The sequence below is a fragment of the Lagenorhynchus albirostris genome, chromosome 8 (assembly GCF_949774975.1).
Source record: "Lagenorhynchus albirostris chromosome 8, mLagAlb1.1, whole genome shotgun sequence".
Taxonomy (NCBI): domain Eukaryota; kingdom Metazoa; phylum Chordata; class Mammalia; order Artiodactyla; family Delphinidae; genus Lagenorhynchus; species Lagenorhynchus albirostris.
In genome coordinates, this window is record NC_083102.1 from 73,455,366 (window position 1) to 73,477,802 (window position 22,437).

The following is a 22,437-nucleotide window of genomic DNA, read 5'->3' on the forward strand; positions in this document are numbered from 1 at the left end:
ATTATTTTAATGAAAATCCCTGCCCCCACTCCCCTGCCCCTCTCCAGTATGAAGCGTGTTGCTCCTTAGTGACCCTGGGATGACAGTGGTTTTGGTAGGGATATTTTTGGTTCTTTCTCTGACCACACCCAGCTGTTAAGCTCCACTAATTGCCAGCTGATTGCTCTGTTGTTTTCAGTAATACCCTGAAGCATATATTGCTCCACAGCTTGATCCAATCAGAGTTTTAAAAGGCAGAACTTAGGTCTGTGCTTGAGATTTATTCTGATCCTGTAGGACTCCTACCGGCTACCTCTTTCCTCAGTTCTTTCTGGCAACCTGTCAGTCTATAGTTTAGCTTATGTCTCCAGTGAATCTATTAGTCTCCTCCCAGTTGCCTTTTGCAACAATCTCCACTGTCTTTAAGATCATCCTTAGGCTCAAACCTCTCCACACTTTGTTGCAAATGAAGTCAATTTCTTGGGAAGAGATTTGGAGCCTTCTGTTTTATGGTATACTCTCCCTCTGGCCAAAATCTCTGTGTCATGGCTCTTGAACTGGGGGTTGGGACAGTGACACATTTCTCCCTATGCATTCTGTGCTCTAGGAGCTGAGTACGTGGGGGCAGGAGGTCAGCAGTAGCCTCAAGTTTTATTGGCTGGTCACTCCAGGCTTGGAACCTCTGATTTTTGAACTACAAATGAGCTGGGTCAAGGGTCATCTGGACCCCAGTGTTTTCATCATGCCTTATCCAAGGTTGAGCCTGTGTCTCAGGGGTTGGGATTGGGTGGAAGAAGGTTGTTCCCCATCTGTCAGCCACACTCACCTGAAACTTAGCCTCAGTAACAGGTAGCTGCGGGTAGATTGAGAAATGCTGATGTCCTGCCTTTCTTGGGGAGATAACCCAGCAACTAGAAGGGTGGGAGAAGAGGGAACCCTGTTGTTGATTGCACAAGTCTGTAGTGTTTCTGTGTCAGGGGAGGTGGAAGGAGGAGGGAGACACAGTGAGTATTGGTTCAAATACAGCAGACTCTCATTCTTCTTACCAAGTTCTATTTGATTTTCATGAATAAATGTTTCTTTATTTGCTGTATACTCATAAGGCCATTTCCTCTCATATGAGTATGAGAGATTGTAAATGTTATTTGCTTTTTTTGTTATCATTTGCACTGGTTTCACTGGGGAGTAGGTCCAGGGAGCTCTTCGTGCTGCTTTTGCTGGAAGTGAAACTCCGAACGTTACACTTTTAAATGAGGATTGCCATTCTTTGGTATTTTAGAGGAGAGTTTTCAAGTGTCTTGAAAAGTTTAAAGAGATTTTTTTCCCAGGGGAGGAACGTACTAGGAAATGAACATGTGAATTCCATGGCAGAACATACATTCTCTAAAATTAATGTGTTTTCATACCACTTTCGAGTTTTACTACACAGTGCTGTTTTTTTCTGATTTTTAACTACAGTTGTGGCATCATGATTTTAAAAACTCATTTAGAAAAGCATCATTTAATTACCTTGATTCCCTTTTACTTTTCCTGAATTATAAGCTTGGTGTTTGGGAGTGTAATTAATGTTTGGTTTTTGTTTTTGTTTTTGTTTTTGTAGAGGCAGTAATGAACCAGGAAAAAAGAAACAACATATCTGTCATATTGAAGGATGTGGAAAAGTTTATGGCAAAACATCTCACCTACGAGCACATCTTCGCTGGCATACTGGAGAAAGACCTTTTATATGCAACTGGATGTTTTGTGGCAAAAGATTTACAAGGAGTGATGAGCTTCAGAGACATAGAAGAACCCATACAGGTTAGTTGATTTATTTTAGGACTTGTACTTATTATTTCTTTTCTCAGTGCTTAGATGAAAATTATAGTGATAGTTAGCTATCAAATTGGGAAATATGGAAATTAAAGAGAGAAAATTCATTTTAGTGCTTATATGAAAGATGTTTAAGATCAAAATTCTTTACCTCATTTCTGAGATATATTTTATTCTACTTTTCGTAAGCTTTATCAGCATAATTACATGACTTGGAATTTATTCCATTTGCTTATCTTGCATTCTTAGCATGTTGAACTCACATATTACTTTTTGTCAGTATTTAAGTTGATGAGAAGAGAGTTGAATTATCATCTTGTTGGTGACCTTGATTAGTTTTTGTTCAATCCAGAAAATTGAAGTATCAAGAAAAGTATAACAAACACCAGCCTTAACTCTCACTCAGAATTGATAGCTGTTAACATGCTGTATTATCTGTTATTTTTTAACAAAACAAATCATTATAAAGTTAACATCATCTTTGTCCTCCTACCTCTCAAAGACAACAGCTACCATGAATTTCAAGTGTAAATTTTTAGTGTAGTTTTAATACTCTTACATATTTTCTTCATGGATATATGTGAATATTGTTTTGTGTTTTCTATGAAATTTTATGTAACTGATATATTACAGTATAATTTTACTTACTATGTTTTGACATCTATCCAAGTTCATATATATGTGTACATATGTGTATGAATACATGTCTATTTCTCTTAACTGCTATGTAGTGTTCTATCACATGACTCTACTACACTGTATTGATCCATTTCCCACACTATTTAGATGAGTTCAAGATTTTTGCTGTCACAAACTTTACTACTTTGAACATACAGTGAACATGTACAAGAAGTAGAATTATTGGATCTTAGAGAATGTGTATGTTTGATTTTGCTAGATAACCACTAGAGTCTCTAAAGTGGCTGTTACCATCTCTACTTCACTAGTGTTGATTGAGAGTTTCCACTTGGCTGTATGTTCACTCAGTAGCATCAGGCTTTGAAAGTTCTTGTCAGTCTAAAATGGTTTCTATTTAATTTTTTAAATTAGCATTTTTCCTGATTATAGTGAGATAAGCATCTTTTTTCCTGTGTTTATTGGTCATTTATATTTTGTTTTCTGTTGATTCTTTTGATCTTTTTTGTTGTTGTTGTTTTCCTTTTTCTTACTGATTATATATTGCAATTTTCCCCAGTATTGCTATCTTTTTATCTTAGTGCTATCTTTTGTCATATGGAAGTTTTATATTTTTATTTAGTAAAATATAAGGATATGTAAATATATTCCTTTGTATTTTGCTTTTTTTTAAAATGAAAATTTCTCCTATCTCAAGGTCATAACATTTTTAAAAACATTTTCTTCTAATTGGCTTTAAGGTTTTCTTTGTGTAAGTTTATTAGTCTAAAAAAAATTTTTTTTTTGATGATGGACTAAAAAGAGGATAAAATTTTGTTTTTTTTTCATGTGGAAAGCCATTTCTTGAATAGTCCAGTTCTTTCTTCATTGATATGTAATGGAACTTCTCTCATATGTTGATGTCCTCTTTAAGAATGGCTCAATTTCTGAGTCCTTTGTTTTGTCTGTTTGTCACTTCCTACAGTAATACTATACTGTTTTAATTACCAGAAGCTTATATTAAGTCTTGATATCTGGTAGGGCAGTTTTCCTTGTTTTGGTATATAACACTGACCTTCTCTATTTAGAACATGTCTGGTATATATATTTGGGACTCAATGTTTAATTATTGAATAAAGTAATAATTTGGGTAGAGTTTTTTGAATTAGACATTAAACTTTAACTTGTATCAAGGTACATGTAGGACAAAAGGGGAACTAGAGCTGACTTTTATTGATCAACTACTGAATATCAGATGTTTCAAATATATCAGCTCATTTAATTCTAACAGAAGCACTGTAAGCTAGAAATTGGCTCCATTTTACAGATTAGAAAATAGTCTCAGAGAAGAAATAATGGTTGCTAAATCTATTTAAAGTGATAAATAAAAATTACTTAGTTTGATATGCACACAACTTAGTAACACAGAAGAGTCTTAGTGTAATGGCTCAGTCACTGAGTTAACATTATATTAAAAATAAGAATTTTAATTAAAAAAAGTTTTAAAAACTCTGTATGGTATTACATTTGGGTTTCTAATGCCACCTCACCTTTCATATTGGCAAATATGTTGTGATTAAAAATTAAGCCCACCGTGAGCCATGGCTGCTGAGCCTGCGCGTCTGGAGCCTGTGCTTCGCAACGGGAGGGGCCACAACAGTGAGAGGCCCGTGTACCGCAAAAAAAAAAAAAAAGCTGCAGCCTCTCTATCACTGGGGCTGCCACCCTGTGGCCATCTCAGTGCCTCAGTCCTCCCTCCTGTGCCCCATCGTCCAAGGCCATCCTTCTTCAGACAACTTTCCTGCCCACACGCTCTGCCCAGGACCTTTCCTGGGGACAACTTACCGGGATGGGACAGGAAGACAGTATAGTAAACTGTCCAGAGGTAAGCCCTAGAGTAACCACTAAGAAAATAGAAAAAAAAAAAATACAGTTAAAAAAAAAAATTAAGCCCATAACAATATTGATGTCTGTTTTAGAAGAATACTGTGCTGTTTATGTCAGTATGAGTGGATGCAGTATTTCTGCCCTGGTTTAACAGTGGGGCAGATTAGGGAAGCCAAGAAAATTTGGAACCTCTCACATTGTGATTTCATCATTTTGTTTGAGAAGCGATGAGTTTCTAAAGTTCCTTTCTGTTGCACATTCATACTCATACAGATAACACAAGGCAGATTTACTGAAGGATTTATATAAACTACTTCAAAAGATTAATGAGTTGGAAGCATAATTTCTTTCTTCTTTTTTTTTTTTTTTGCGGTATGTGGGCCTCTCACTGCTGTGGCCTCTCCCATTGCGGAGCACAGGCTCCGGACGTGCAGGCTCAGTGGCCATGGCTCACGGGCCCAGCCGCTCCGTGGCATGTGGGATCCTCCCGGACCTGGGCACGAACCCACGTCCCCTGCACCGGCAGGCAGAATCTCAACCACTGCGCCACCAGGGAAGCCCTCTTCTTTTTAAATGGTCCACACCATTATTGTCTTCTAATAACCTGAATAATTCAGAATTTAATATACTTACAGCTTACTTTCAGTGTTTCAGACATCTTGAATACATCATACACAAAATTGTTTATTTAAACATGTTATTTTGAAGTGTTTGGCTTAACATCAGATTCCTTTTACTTTTAAAGAAGTAGTACAAGTAACTTTCATTCTAAGTGTTTATTAAAGTTGTTGAAAAGAAAATGAAACAAGTCTTTTGAAATAAATAAGTATTGATTAAGCATTTTATATGTTAAGTTGAAAGCCTTGGTCATTCATGGCAGTAACTGTTTTCTCTAATGCCCAACCACTGCACTAAGTAGAAATTCAGTTATCATCTTACTATGAGTGGACAAGTGAGTTATTTTTATTCACTGTTGAAAATAGTGCAGATTTTTTTTTTTTTTGCTTTCTGTAAAATAAAAATTTTTTTTCAAAAGATACATGGATATGGTATTTAAAAATCAAATCATGTAGAAGAGCTTGGATTGTTAAGCAGACTCTTTGGCCCACCCCATCTGCTCCCTGGAGAAAATCATGTTTAATCCTTTAACTATTTTTACTTTTTTATTCATCCTGTGATGGCTGTGCATACCTGTATAATATGCTTACACTGTTATTTATTGATACAGCAATATTAGACACTGACTATTCTTGCATTAAGAGTTAAGAATTTACCTCACAGATGGCCAGTAGGCACATGAAAAGCTGCTCAGTGTTGCTAATCATCAGGGAAATGCAAATCAAACCCACCTGTGAGAATGGCGATCATCAAAAAGAATACAAATAAAAAATGTTGGTGAGGATGCGGAGAAAAGGGAACCCTTGTACACTCTTGGTGGAACTGTAAATTGGTGCATCTGCTCTGGAAGACAACATGGAGGTTTCTCAAAAAACTAGAAATAGAACTACCATATGACCAACTAATTCCACTCCTGGATATGTGTTCAAAAAAAACCCCAAAACACTAATTTGAAAAGATACACACAGCCTAATGTTCATAGCAGCATGATTTACAGTTGCCTAGATATGGAAGCAGCCTAAGTGTCAATCAATACATGAAGTGAAATAAGTCAGATAGAGAAAGACAAATGCTGTATGATATCACTTATATGTGGAATCTAAAATATGCAACAAACTAGTGACTATAATTTTTTAAAAGCAGACTCACAGATAATAGAGAACGAACTAGTGGTTACCAGTAAGGAAAGGGAAGGGGGTAGGTACAATTTAGGGGTAGGGGATTAAGAGGTACAAACTATTAGGTATAAAATAAGCTACAGGGATATATTGTACAACATGAGGAATATAGCCAATATTTTATAACTATAAATGACGTATAACCTTTAAAATTGTGAATCAGTATATTGTACACCTGTAACTTATTCAGTATTATACATCAACATACTTCAAATTAAAAAAATGAACACTCAGTTGTAAACTGACAGAAATCAGTACTCCCCCCAAAATAATTTATCTGACTTTACACCATCAATGACATTGCATTTTTTCTTTAACTGTGTGCAGGCCAAATGTTGTCTCATGACTCACCACTCTGTGATACCGTATTACCATGTCTGTCCTTCAGTTTCCATCCCTTTCACCTTTTAACTTCTCTCACCTAAACTTTTACTATCGCTTCTCTTTCTCTTGATGTTAAAATGCTTACATTTTCTTTAATAACCACTGCCTTCGTTTTTTTATAGCTTAGTTTTTAAAGTTGAAAATTAGTAAATAAATAATAATTACATTATGTAATGGACTGTGATTACCTGTCCTTTCCTGTGTATTTTTTGGTTTTTTTTCCCTGAAGTTTCAAATTGCCTTCTTCCCCTTCGCATTGGTTAACTTTATTACCTCCTTTTGTTATTTTAACTTTTCAAGAAAAGTATCAACTCCATCAGGTTTCTCCTTATTCCTGGAGGACTCCAGCTTTCCTTTCAAACACTGATTCCTGTCTAGGGCTGCTGCACAACTGTAATCCTGAGACTTTTCTTCCCTGCTCTAATGGTTTGGATCCAGTGTTCTCCAGATCTCACATCTTCAGCTTTCTTAGTTTATTCCCTTGGTTTCTGGAAAACGTTATGAAATGCTTCCTACAAAAAGGCATACAGAAGTAAATTTGTTTGAAAATGCCTTTATTTTACTTTTCCATTTCATTGATAATTTGGCTAATACAGAATTCTAGGTTGAAAATTATATTCACTTAAAACATTAATGGCACTGCTCTGTTGTCTTCTTGCATCTGTTTTACTAATAAGAAGTTCATTGTTCTCTTCTCATATTTTTTTGTAGGTGACCTAATTTTACCCCTTCAGCTTTAAGGAACTTATTTATTTTATTTATTTATAACTTTTTTATTTTGAAGTAACTTTATACTTACAGAGGAGTTGCAAAGATAATATAGCGAGTTCTCAAATACCCTTCACCCAGCTTCCTCTATAACTGATGTCTTCCATAGCACAATGTTAAGAAATTAACATTGGTACAATACTATCAGTTAAGGCTTCCCTACAAATATACTTTTTCTATTCCAAGATTCAGTCCAGAGTACCACATTGCATTTATTTGTCATGACTCTTTAGTCTCCTGCAGTCTATGAAATTTCCTCATTTTTTTTTCCTGGTCTTTTCATACCTTGACACTTAAAGGTTAAGTATCTTGTAGAATATTCCTCAATTTGGGTTTGTCTGATATTTTCTCATGATTACATTGAGGTTATGAATTGTTGCTGGGAAGAATATCACAGACATTATTGTCCTTCTAATCGCATCATATCAGGGAGTACATGATGTCAATATGTCTTATTATTGGTGATGTTAACCTTGATGAATTAGTTAAGATAATGTTTGCCAGGTATCTCCACTGTGAAGTTTTTCTTTTTTCCTTTCCATATTTTGTTTATTAGAAGCAAGTGACTAAGTCCATTCAATATTCAAGAGGAAGTGAATTAAGCTCCACCTCCTAGAGGGAGGAGTATCAAAGAATCTGTGGACTTAAATGAACACAACCACAGTAATTAGTAAATATTTTAGAGGAGATTTTTTGAGTCTGCACAAATGTCCTCTTTCTCTTTAAAGAAAATACTATTTTCACTTTTAGCATTCCTCATTGTATCTTTTCTTTTTTCCTGAATATCCATAATTATAATGGGTATTTTAATATATTTTCTGAGGAAATAAAAACCACAATATTTGTTAGCATACGAAAGCTGAGGAAAGAGTTGATAAAATCTCTCTCTGAAACAACTACAGAATCATTTCTTTCACCAAAACATGAACAGACTTTTAATCATGTACAATCAAACATAACTGAAAACAAAGAGGGATTATATTCAGCTACAAGTAACAGAAAGCACCCATACTTTTCCTGATATGAGGAAGGGGCTTATTCTCACATTGAAGGAGTGGGTCAAGGCAGCCACTGCACAGTGCAGCAAACTCCCATGTCCTTGTTTATCGCTTCACCATTGTGAATGTATGGTGAATCAGGAAAACATACTCACTAACAATGTTAACAGCATAAGGTGTTTCCTACACAACATGTAGGAAACACATCATGTGTTTCCTACACATGATGAAGCTGTAAATCTACAGAAGGGTAATCTGACAATATTCCCAACCATGAAATTCTGAATTATTTTCCAACTGGACAGAGGATGCCTCACAGAAAAATTCAAACTCTGACAGATTTTTGTGTAGAATTGTGAAGACATCAGAGGAAAACTACACTTCTGATAATAGGAATCAAACAGTTGTTGGTGGTTTTGAGGATATTCTTGAATACAAAGACCCAGAATCTGGAAAATAGGATGAAAGGTGGTGTCCTCAAACCTCCTATGTATCTGTCTCTCTCCCAGCGTGGTGGCTCCAAAATCTGAAGTATGCCTTCTCATCTGCCTTTAAATTGCACACAGATGACGCTATTGGTGAATTCTAACATGGAACCACAAAGGGGATAGATTCTGGAAAATCTAGGTCCTAATATTACTCACAGGCAGGATATCTCCAACGCTAGATTTTTTGTCCTATCACAGGTCTCTCTTCTTCAAAGTCTATTCACCAAATACCAGTCAGAAGGAATGAAGAAGCAAATGGAAAAACATAATTTACGTGAATGTACACCCTTTGACAACCTGGCCATACAGAAAAAATTATTCCAAGTATTTAATAGTAGAGAAAATGGAAAAAGGCTCCTATACTCACCACCCCCCAAAAAAGATCTTTCTGTAATAAAGGTATGGTATATATAATAGATTAAGGATATTCGAGAACTGCCACCCAAGGCCAGTAGGAAAATCCCAACAAATACCAAGCCTAATTGCATATTAGACCTACACTTTATGTGGATATACGTATATGTACAGCAGATTCACTTTGTCACGAAGCAGAAACCAACACACCACTGCAAAGCAACCGCACTCCAACAAAGATGTCAAAAAAAAACAAATACACTTCAATCACCCATAGGTCCAACAGACTTAAAAATGGAAAGAGAAAATATCATTATCTGATTAAAGGAAAAATTGCTACCTTTTAACCTTATGAACTATTATTAAAAGATGACTTACAGAATTACCTCACCTAAATACTCATTTTTGAAGGTAACTAGTACAAATCCAATGTCAAGAAAGACACTTTCATAAAGATCCTTAGTAAACACACATATTTATAAATTTTTATAACAAGTCTTTTATATTGAAGATTTTCTAAAACATTATTCCTGGATTACTTTCCAACAAGTTACCTCACGTTACTGACATTTATATTTGTTTCTCATGAGAGTTTTCACATATAAGTATGTGGGCCCACTGAAGTCTTTCCTAGGCTCTATAAAAACTAGATTTATTATCTAGTGAACCCTTTCATGCTTTTGCAAAGTAGAGAGATCAGAGAAGGTTTTCCCACATTCTTCATACTTACATGGTTTCTGTGTAGTATGCATGTATCTCTGAATGCCTAAGACAAATGTAGGCTTTCCCACATTCCTACATTCATAAGGCTGCTCTGCAGCTTGAATTCCTTCATGCACTTGAACATAAGTGGAAGCAAAAGTTTTCCCACATATTGTACAGTCATAGGTTTTTTCTAGTATGAGTTCTTTCATGTTTTTGAAGAGAACTGGAAAAACGAAATGCTTTAGAACATATTTTACACACACACAGTTTCTTGCCAGTGTGAGTCCTTTCACGTGTTTGAAGAAAACTGGGAAAATAAATGCTTTCCCACATTCTACACATTTATATGGTTTCTCTCCAGTGTGCAGGCTCGTGTGTCTTTGAATGCCTGAGAGAGAAAAATGTAGACTTTCCCACATTCCTTACATTTATAGGGTCTCTCTCCAGTGTGAATTATTTTCATGCACTTGAACATAAGTGGAACTGAAGGTTTTCCCACATATTTTACATTCATAGGGTTTTTCTCCAGTATGTTTTTTTTCATGTTTTCGAAGCTATCTGGGAATACTAAATGCTTTATAACATGTTTTACACACATACAGTTTCTCTCTAGTGTGAGTCCTTTCATGTATGTGAAGAGAACTGGGATATTGAATGCTTTCCCACATTCTTCACATTTATATGGTTTCTCTCTAGTGTGCAGTCTCTTGTGCCTTCAAATGCCTGAGGGACAAACGAAGGCTTTCCCACATTCCTGACATTGATAGGGTTTCTGTCCAGTGTGAGCTCTTTCATGCACTTGAACGTAAGTGGAAGCGAAGGATTTCCCACATACTTTACATTCATAGGGTTTTTCTCCAGTATGGGTTCTTTGATGTTCTTGAAGCTATCTGAGAATACTAAATGCTTTACAATATGTTTTATACACATATGGTTTCTCTCCACTGTGACTCCTTTCATGTATTTGAAGAGAACTGGGGTTAATGAATGCTTCCTCACATTCCTTACATTCATAGGGTTTTTCTCCGGTGTGATCTCTTTCGTGTTTTTGGAAAGCTTTTGAGAACGTAAACCTTTATGCCATTGCTTATATTCATAGGGCTACTCTCCAGAGTGAACTCTTTCATGTGTTTGGAAACCTTGATGAATGATTACTGAAACTTTTTCCACATTGCTGGAATTCATACAGTTTCTCTCCTGTGTAAGTTCTTGTGTGAGTGCCTCTGTAAGGAACTGTAATATTTGTAAACTTTCCCACTTTCCTTACATTTATATGTATTATACAGCCCTGATCATATTTTTTAAAAATCTTGAGGTTTGTGTTCAGTGTGACATTTCATGAGTCTATTAAGAGATGAATGATGCATGAAGACTTTTCCACATACACTGCATTCACATGGTTTTAATCCAGGAGTTTTCTTGTTCTGATCAAGAGGTGGAGTAAGGTTGAAGTTTCTTCCACGTGGACTACTGTCTTTACTCTCAGAGAATCTCACTGTCATATGATTTCTTGGTTTTCCCCCCTGGTTTTTGTACTGCTCTTCAATGTCATCACCATCCCATTTTGTTCCTGCTGAGGCCAGCTTCCTGAAGGTTTCCTGCATCACATCTCTGTAGAGTTTCTTCTGTGTAGGATTCAGTAGAGCCCACTCCTCCAGGATGAAGTTCACAGCCACATCCTTAAAGGTCACTGAGTCCATATCCAGCTTTTTGGGGTCTCCCCGAGTCCCTCCTACACGTCCCACGACCAGTGCAGAAAAGACTGGGACAGTTAAGGGCGGGGGACGCCTGATATCGTCTGTGGGATGTCAGAGTCCGTGGGGTGTCAGAGTCCGTGGGATGTCGGAGTCCGTGGCGACTTTCTTGCTGGTGTGGTGCATCACCCCGCCCACCTGTATCTTGCCTGCAGATACAATGTGATGTTCTGTGTGATGTTACTGTGATGTACTAAAGGTCATTTTCTATTTCTCTCACGTTTGTACAATTTTTAATTGTGACTCTTATATAAGGAAGATCTATCTATACTTTCTTCCCCAATTATTTGTTTATTCAGACATTTATTTTTACCACTATGGTATGCATTCATGAGCATTTATTTATAGAGTTATGATCCAATCCCATCGTTACATGCAAATCTCAGATATGCCAGGTTCGGTTCCAGACCATCTTGAGGAAGTGTGAATATCTCAGTAAAGCCAGTCACATGAATTTTTTGGTTTCCCAGTGCATGTAAAAGTTAGGTTTACACTATACTGTAGTCTGTTAAGTGTGCAGTAGCATTACATCTAAAAAAATAATACATATACCTTAATTAAAAAATACTTTATTGAGCTTCCCTGGTGGCGCAGTGGTTGAGAGTCTGCCTGCCGATGCAGGGGACACGGGTTCCAGCCCTAGTCCGGGAAGATCCCGCCTGCCGCGGAGCAAGTAAGCCCGTGCACCACAGCTACTGAGCCTGTGCTCTAGAGCCCACGAACCACAACTGCTGAGCCTGTGCTCTAGAGCCCGTGAGCCACAACTACTGAGCCTGTGCTCTAGAGCCTGTGAGCCACAACTACTGAGCCCACGTGCCACAACCACTGAAGCCTACGCACCTAGAGCCTGTGCTCCGCAACAAGAGAAGCCACTGCAATGAGAAGCCCGCGCACCCAACGAAGAGTAGCCCCTGCTCAACGCAACTAAAGAAAGCCCGCGTGCAGCAACTAAGACCCAATGTGACCAAAATAAATAAATAAATTTATTTTTTAAAATGTCCAGGATACAATCCAAAATTACTCAACATACTCTGTATCTGACCATGATACAAGATAATCCACAAGTTAGAATTATTAGACAAAGACTTTAAAGCAGATATTATAACCATCATCCGTGGAGTAAAGGTAAGCATGCTTACAATAAAAGGAAAGACAGAAGTTCTCAGCAACAAAATGTGGCAGAGTTGGACAGCCACATGCAAAAAAGAAACTTTGACCTGCATACCTCATATGTTTTATAAAAACTAACTCAGAATCACTCAAACCTAAATCTAAACCTAAAACTGTAAAACCTTTTAAATATGGGATAAAATCTTTGTGGCCTGAGGTTAGACCAAAGTTTTTAATACAACATCAGAAGTTACAATCCATAAAAGAAAAATTGATAAACTGGATTTCATAAAAACTAAAAACTTTTGCTCTGTGAAAAATTCTGAAAACACCAGACACAGACTGGAAGAAAATATTTGAAAATCATATATCTGACAATGTACTTTTATCTAGAATATATAAAGAAGTCTCAAACCTCAACAGTATGTGAACAACAGTACACTTTTTAAAAATTGGCAAAGGATCTGGACACTTCACTAAACATTATACATGTGGCAAATAAGCACACGAAAAGATGTTCAACATCGTCTTTTATTTGGGGGAATGCAAATTAGTACCACAACAAGATACCTGTATACACCTATTAGAATGGCTAAAATAAAAAACAAGGACACCAAAACCCTGACAATTATAAGTACCGGGGAGATTGCAGAACTGGAACTTCCTTGCTGGTGGGAATGCAAAATAACACAGCACCTTTGGAAAACATTTTGGAATTTTCTTATAAAAGTTAAAACATACACTTAACCATATGACCTTGCATCCACTCCCAAGTATTCACCCCACCTTTGAATATATATGGAAGATTTATTTATAATCACCCAAACTGGAAACACCCCAAGTGTCCTTCAGCTGGTGAATGGATGAAATATTGTGGTATATCCATACATTGGAGTACTCTTCCCCAACGTAGAGGAATGAATTATTAATACACACAACCACATGGATGAAATTCAGATGCATTATGCTAAGTGAAAGCATCCAGCATCAAAAGGCTACTTGTTGAATGATTCCATTTGTATGATGTAATAGAAAAATCAAAACTATACAAAAGGTGAACAGATCAGTGTTTTCTAGTGTGTGATGGAGGAGGGAGTTTGACTGAAGAGACATCATGAAGGAGTTTTTGGAAGTGACAGCAGTTCTTCTACATTTGAATTTTGGAGATAGCTACATGACTTAATGCATTTATCAAAACTCATAGAACTATGTAGCAGAAAGAATGAATTTTACTGTATGTAAATTAATACATTTTCAGAAGTGTGAGACAACTCTTATCTTTGCGAAATTGCAGTCTAAAAAGGGAGAGAGATTTTCTAGTTTATTTTTATTTTAACAATCCAAAGAATTTCCTGCTCAGCCTCATGCATATGCCTCAATGTCATGAAACATGTCTCTTTATCAAGAATGATAGGAGTTGGGCTTCCCTGGTGGCACAGTGGTTGAGAGTCCGCCTGCCGATGCAGGGGACACGGGTTCGTGCCCCGGTCTGGGAAGATCCCACATGCTGCGGAGCGGCTGGGCCTGTGAGCCATGGCCGCTGAGCCTGTGCGTCCGGAGCCTGTGCTCCACAACGGGAGAGGCCACAACAGTGAGAGGCCCGCGTTAGGCAAAAAAAAAAAAAAAAAAGATAAGAGTTAGAGCCAGAGGGACTCCTGAAAATGATTTTGTGCAATTCCATCATTTTATAAATAAGGACTAATGAGAAGCTTAGTTCCTTGAGCCAAGTTGAGTTATTTAGTAATGGGGAAGAATGAGCCATGGAAGCAGTAAACAAATACAGACAGGCAGTAACAGTAGTAGTTAACGTATCTGATCCCCTTCAGTGTGCTGGGTTTCTAAATGCTTTTTTAAAATCCATTTTCTCATTTTATCCTTTGAGCAATAATATGAGGTAGGTATTTCTGTTACTCCCAGCTAAAAATGAAGAAACTGAGAATTGGAGAGAGAAGTTGCCTAAAATTATATGACTGGGAGGTGGAGTAGAGTCACCTGGACTAGAATCTAACTCATACAAGAAAGAAAGTATGATATGTCAGAACCTACAAGCAGTTCAGTGTTTGGGAACCATGATATTTGTGGCAATAGATAAAACAGAAAAGGTAGGCAGAGGTCAGTAGGATGTTATGTACTATTTGATTTTGTTCTTTTCTGCAGCCATAGGAAATGAGGAACCATTGAAAGTTTTCAGCAGATAATTAGATGGTCACCTTTTCATTTTAGACCATTTAGTATTTGTATGGAGGATAAATTTATAGGGAATAATTTTGAGACCAATCAGCAAAGACAGTAAGGACTTTTGGTAAGATACCAACTAAAACAAGTTGTAAGGTATATTTGGGACCAGTTTAAGAGATGTTTGTGTAATAAAATTGACAGGACTTGGTGATTAATTAGATGTGAGAAAAGAGATGAAAGGTACCAATGATGACTACTACCAGTTGAAATGGAGAATACAGGAAAGCGATAGGTATAATGTAGAATTGTCTATCTCCCTTCAATTCTGTTGATTTTGCTTCTTATGGTTTGGGTCTCTGTTGTTAGGTACATACATGTTTCTAATTGTTATATCTTCTTGGTGGAGTGACACTTTTATTATTATAAAGTATCCTTACTTGTCTCTAGTAGTAATTTTTATCTTATTGTTCTAATATTAATATAGCCATTCCGACTCTATTTGCACAGTGTATCAGTTTTCTGTCCTTTTACTTTTAGCCTATTCATGTCTTTGAATTTAAAGTGAGCCTCTGGTAGAAAGCATATAGTTGTATCATGTTTTTTCTTAATCCGGTCTGTCAATTTCTGCCTTTTGATTGGAGTGTTTAATACATTCATATTTAATGCAATTACTGCTAAGGACTTCTGCCATTTTGGTATTTGTTTTCTATTTGTCTTCATGTCTTTTATCTTTTTTGTTCCTGTGTTTCTCCATTATTGACATTTTGTGTTAAACAAATATTGCTCATGTGTTATTTTAATTACCTTGTAATTTCTTTTAATATATGTATGTATGTGTATGTATATATGTATGCATATATATATATACACACATACATATATATATATATATGTATGTATGTATGTTTTCTTAAGTTATTTTCTTAGTGGTTGCCTGCTTTGGGGATTGCAGTTCACATCTTAAAACAGTCTAGTCTGGATTAATACCAACTTTATTTCAATAGCACGCAAAAGCTTTTCTCCTACATAGCTCTGCCTCCACTTCTGCTGTTTTTTTCACTAATTACATCTTTGTATATTGTACCCATCAACACAGATTTGTAATTACTGTTTTATTCAGTTGTGTTTTGAACTAGATGCAGGAAAAATGAGTAAAAAATGCATTTACACTGTCTTTTATATTTATCTATGTAGTTACTTTACCTGGTGTTCTTTATTTCTTCATGTGTATTCCAGTTATCATTTAGTGTCTTTTCATTTCAGCCTGAAGGACTCCCTTTAGTATTTCTTATAGGTGCAGATGTGCTAGTGATAGATTCCTTCAGTTTTTATTAATCTGGGAACATCTTAATTTATCCTTATTTTTGAAAGATAATTTTTCTGTATATAGAATTCTTGATTGACAGGTTTTTTCCTTTTATCTCTTTGAATATATCATCCCATTGCTTTCACACCTCCGTGATCTCTGATGAAAAAAATCAGCTTTTTTCTTAGTGATGATCCCTTGTAGATGATGAGTCACTTCTATTTTGCTGCTTTCTAGATTCTGTCTTTGTTTTTCACTTTAAACAGTTTGATTATTGTGTCTCAGTGTGAATTTCTTTTCACTTAACCTACTTGAAGTTAACTGAGCCTCTTCAATGTGTATATTAATGTTTTTCATCAAATTTGGGGAGTTTTCAGCCATCATTTCTTCAAATATTCTTTTTTTTTTTTTTTTTGCGGTATGCGGGCTTCTCTCTGTTGTGGCCTCTCCCGTCCTGGAGCACAGGCTCCAGACGCGCAGGCTCAGCGGCCATGGCTCATGGGCCCAGCCGCTCCGCGGCATGTGGGATCCTCCCGGACCGGGGCACGAACCCGTGTCCCCTGCATCGGCAGGCGGACTCTCAACCACTGCGCCACCAGGGAAGCCCCAAATATTCTTTCTTTTAAAAACCTAGGACCAATAAGTCTCTCCCTCTTTGCTGAGAGGCTTTGTGTGCATGTTGGAGCCCCCATCAACACTCAGCCAGACAGTTGACAATGCTACCATAGCCTTCACTTTCTGCTTTTGCAGAACCTCAAAGGATAGGCATAAGTGAGAGTTTGGTTCTTCTCAGCCCTTTCCTGAGTAGACTCACAGCCCTAAGCATGTATGTGGCCTTCTAGATTCCAAGGAGTATGTCAGCTTTTTCTTTTAAGCTTTTTGTTTAGTCTGTTTATTGTTTGGCCCAAGTATTATTCATTGTTTTGGACATCCATGAAGTTAAAACACTTTCCTATAATTGTTTTAGACAAACACATGCCGTTCTTTACCCCGGAAGAAGACTTTTTGCATTGGATATTTCCAAGGAAGGTTAAATAGAAAAGTATTTTAAGTGGGGTCCTCCAAAGAAACAATGATGATTCTTTGGGAAAGAAGTTTTGAAAGGGCTCCAGCTCTGTTCTGTTCCCTCTGGTGACTACCAGGCTGCTGGGGAGTAGAAAATGGAACTAGGCAAGTTAAAACACCACAAAACTTGCTCTTCTTACCAAGATTCAGACATTTTCTTTATTAAACACTCCCTGAGTTACTGGAACGCTTGATTAATTTCCAGAGTCTGAAAGGGTTGATTTGATTGTTTTTTCCCAGTTTCTGATTCCTTTCACAGAGGAGTGGATTTTTGGAGAGCACCATGTTTACTGACATTACCTCTTTCATAGTTTGGGGGACTTTTACCCTTTATTTCTGAGAATTATAAGGATTGGAAAGTTAATGAGTTCTGTTTGCGACATGTTGAATGATGCTTTCTATGGCACATCTTGGAGATGTTAAATTCATAGTTTAGGAATCTGGATCTTGATGTACCTATCCATTTATAGATGATAGTTAAAACCATTAGAGTAGATAAGATTGCCTTTTAAAAAAATGTTTAGGGCTTCCCTGGTGGCGCAGTGGTTGAGAGTCTGCCTGCCGATGCAGGGGACACTGGTTCGTGCCCTGGTCCGGGAAGATCCCACATGCCGTGGAGCGGCTGGGCCCGTGAGCCATGGCCACTGAGCCTGCGCGTCTGGAGCCTGTGCTCCGCAACGGGAGAGGCCATAACAGTGAGAGGCCCGCGTACCGCAAAAAAACCCCCAAAAAACAAACAAACAAAAAAAAGTGTTTATAATGAAATGACCAAAGGGCTTCTATATCTGAGTAGATAATTGCTGAAGGAAGAAATGGAAAATTACTCGTGATGCACATTTGATATCTACAAATTTATGGTCTCAAATCTCATCCAGTCTCTCAGACAGCCTATCAATCTTATTCTTTTTTTCAGCTTCCTCATTACCTTAGCAATTACCTAAACCTCCTTAAGTCTTCTGAATTCCCTTGTCACTCCCAGTTAACTTTCCCTTACTCTGTCTTCTACTTCAAGAAAATTTGAGCCATATAAATTCTCTCAAATTATCATTCCTCCCCCTTTTAATTTGTTTTTATCCACAGGTAATGATAGAGGAGAATTGAGTGCACTTATGAAAAGATTCATTTAGATATTCTAGGCTGAGTAGGTAAGGGAGAGTGTCCAGGAGGGACTGATAGGTCCCTCCTGATAGACATTGGAGGGATCTAGGGACTACAGGTTTCTCAGTTTGAATAATGAGGTTTTTTAGAACAAATCAAAATATGATTTCTGTAGAGTGAGTTATATATAAAAGTCTGATAAGAAATTGTATATATGCTACAAATGGACGTTTAGTTGAAAGTTATTCATTGAGCAAAGGGTGTGTTTTTTACTTAGCTGTAATAAATGCCAGACATTTAAAAATGTCCCTGTAGTGGGTTGAATTGTGCCTCCCAGAAAGATATGTTTTAAGTCCTAATCCCCAGTATCTGTGAATGTGACCTTCTTGGGAAATAGTTATTTGCAGATGAGATGAATTAAGATGAAGTCATACTATGCTTAGTGTCTAGGATTTAGGACCTAGTGCACCCTAAATCCAATGACTGGCATCCATGTAAGGAAGGGAGAAGACACAGAGACACAGGGGAAAAGGCCATGTGAAGACAGGCAAAGATTGGAGAGCTGCACCTACAAGCCGATGAATGCCAAGGATTGCCAGAAGTCACCAGCAGCTAGGATGAGGCAAGGGAGTATTCTTCTCTAGAGCCTTTGATGGGCGCATTGCGCTACTGACACCTTGATTTGGGGCATCTAGCTCCATAACTGTGAGAGAGAGAATATCTGTTGTTTTTAAGCCACCCCGTTTGTGATTTTTTGTTTTTGCTTTTTTATATTAGCCCTTGGAAACTAATATAGGCCCTCAGTTCACTCCTGAAATTATTTTAATTGATAAATATGCAGGTATGTTATCAAATGACAAACGTAGAAATAACATCAGTAATCCATAAAGTATGTTTTATATATTACATTAGCTTAAGTTTGAGGGTAACACTTTGAAAATGAGATTGTAGGCAGAACTATGGCAGCTAGATAATTGGCTCTTGATGGGTACCTCAAATACATAAAGCTTAAAAGATCTGATTTAGTTCCGTTTATCCTTTCAAGTCTATGATTCCATTTGAAAATCTCAGCAAATTTTTTTTCTGAGAGAAATTACTGTTAACATCATGTTAGCAAATAATCTACATAATTTCTAAATATGAATCTTCTACTTAAATCCTTTTAAAATACTACCATATTTTAATAGTTGTGTAATACAGCTTGGCATTTTATTAATAATATAGGTGAAATAAGCAATTTTTTCCCTATATTCAGTGTATTAAACCAAAATCATTTTGCTTACATCCTTGAGATTTTCTTAGAGAAATAAAATTTGGAATTTCTTCTTGATATGCTTTTGATACTTGTGATGTAGATATTTCACAGATCTTGATCCATGTAACAGATCAGCTGTAATTTTTTTTTAATTAGGCTTTACCTTTTTCAAGACTGTGTCTTATATAACTATCAGTTCTCTATTGCTCCTACAGCAAACTACCACAAATTTAACAGCTTAAAATAACACACATTTTTATATCACTGTTTGTTTAAATCTGAAGTCCTAGTAGGCTCAGCCGGGGTCCTCTGCTTAGCCTCTCACAAAGGTGAGATCAGGGTGTTGGCTGGGCTGTGTTCCCGCCCCGAAGGCTCTGGGAGAGCATCTGCTTCCAGACTTACGCTATCAGCCAGATTCAGCGTTTGCTGTTGTAGGGCGTAGGTCCCTGTGTTCTTGCTGCCTGTCAGCAGGTGGGCAGTGGGGCTGGCATTTGCTCCTGGAGGTGACCCACGTTCCTTCTCACACTTTCCACGTGGCACCCCTCCAGCAACAGCGGGTCAAGTTCCTCTCACACTTCTGATTTCTCTGATTTCTCTTGCTGCGTCTCTCTGATTCCAGCTGAAGAAAGCAGTCTCCTTTTAAGAACTTATGTGATTAGATTGGGCCCACGCAGGTAATTCAGAACACTCTCCCTTTGTTAACCTTTATAAACTTAGTTACATCCCTTTTGCCATGTAATAAAATGTATTCACAAGTTCCAGGGATTAGGGCACAGACATCTTTGTGGGGGATTGGGGCATTTTGCCCACCATAACTAACTAATATCAACAGTTTTGATAATTAGTTGCATTAATTATAAAAAGTATTAACCCTACTAAAAATAATTATAAAAATAATTAAAATAATTATAAATACAAAAAAGATATTATAGTGTATTTAGTTAGTACAAGAACCCTGTACCTCCCTGTATCCATATATTATAAAGTATAATGATAATGTTTGCTAAGAGGTAAGAAATTCAGAAATTGTCTTACACCATAGAAAACACACTTCTTTGTGGAAAAGGTTAATAAACTGAAATGTCATTCCCCTAATGATAGTTGAATTGTACAACATAATTTACTTATTTTGAGATTTTATCCAACTTTCATTGCTTGAAATTAATTGGATACCCACACCTCTTAGGAGTAGACTAGAAAGTCCACACACAAACCATGTCCCCATCATTTCTCATTTATCTTACAGTTTCCTGCTGAGTAGGTGGGGACTTGAATTTCTTTCTCATTTGGTACCAGTAGCTCCATGTGGTTACAAATGACTCTCTCAAGATAACGGAAGCTTCTTAAAATCAGAGACTCTGACTTGTTCAGATTTGTATCACCAGTGCCTGGCACATTACAGATGTTCCACAAATATTTGTTGAAAAATGACGGAGCTCATGAATATCACAGCTAACAAATGTTTATTAAACAGCCAGTGTGTACAAGTTGATCACCCATTGATTCAGTGTTTACTGAATGATCTCGTGCCTTCAAGCCATCACTTACCTGATTTCTTTCTGATTATTCTTGGCCACTGTTGCTGTAAAAGAACAGAGGTCTCTGCTACAGGTGATTCAGTACAAAAAGCCTGAACTAGAAACCAGGTGCCTTGAATTCTGCTCTGATATTAATAAATTGTATGTTTCCCAAGCAAATTAATTAATTTCTGAGCCCCAACTTACTATCTATAAAATGAAAATGTAAAATAAGATCCTTAAAATTTCTTCCAGCTTTTTAATTTTTACACTTAGAATTTTTCTTTTGAAGTAAAATGGGAAACTTGAAAGATAAAAGAGTTCAAGATTGATCCTAAACATAAACCCTCATTTAATTGTTTTTAGCCCTTGTCTGGCTGTTAGCATTCATAAGATGCAAGTCGTTTTACCTTAAACCTTAACTGCCTTTATTTTTAATGTCTTTAAGAATTTTGTCTCAACTATTTATTTATCCTTTCATTTAATTTTTCAAGACTGAAAGAGGAAGAAAATTTCAATGAGATACCTCAAATGCAATTTTTTAAAATAAAACAAAGAATAGGGGATAATATCTGACATGGACACTATAGATTTTCTATTAGTAAGTCAAAAGCAGGGCCAGGTAAAAGAAGCCAGCTGAATTGAATATTCTTATTATCCAAGTTCTACTATCAGACTGGGAAAAAATATTGCTTCTTTCCCTTAAGTAACAATTTTAAGGGAAGGACTAAAGCTAATAGTTTATCCATTATGAACGTGACAATATACCAATTAACCAAATTTTTATGTGCTGCACCCATTATACACAAAATGAAAGGACTTTTTTCTGAAATACAGAAGTAGTTAGTTCCAGTAGAACTATCTTATAACTTAGAGAGAGAATATATAAGGATCACTCCGTGTACCAGAATCTAATAGTCTTAATTCTGTGAGACCTAAAAATTCTGTTAAATTTGAAATGTAGTGTTTGCCCCACTCTTATTTTTGCCTTGTGAAGAAACTCAGTACACTGCAAAATTATTAACTGATTTTATTTGAAGTAGTTCTAAGATATTTCCTGCCTCTAGGCATTATATTCAAAACCTAGACAATAGTTTTTAAGGAAGGGCGGATATGAGCCTTGAACATTATGTATTGTTATACCTGGAAGAGATTTTTGAGATCATCTGTTAGAAAACCCTCTTATTTTGTAGATAAGGAAACTGAGGAAACAGCTTTTATTTTCAGTTCTTAGCAGAATCATGACTTTAAAGTCATGTACTGCACTGTGTGTTGGATGGCATTTTAAAATAAAAACATGAAGTATTTTGCAACTACTCAAAAGTATAGTATGACCAGAAGAGAAATTATTTTAAATTATAATTTAAT

At 36.6% G+C, this 22,437-nt stretch overlaps 1 protein-coding gene across 1 annotated transcript in view; it reads left to right on the forward strand.

Moving 5' to 3' along the window:
* Positions 1–22,437, forward strand: part of SP4 (Sp4 transcription factor) — a 71,843-nt gene that overhangs the window by 45,939 nt on the left and 3,467 nt on the right. The window contains exon 5 of the mRNA XM_060157127.1: positions 1,580–1,779. Coding sequence (XP_060013110.1) covers positions 1,580–1,779 — 200 coding nt within the window. The remainder of the gene's footprint in view (positions 1–1,579; positions 1,780–22,437) is intronic.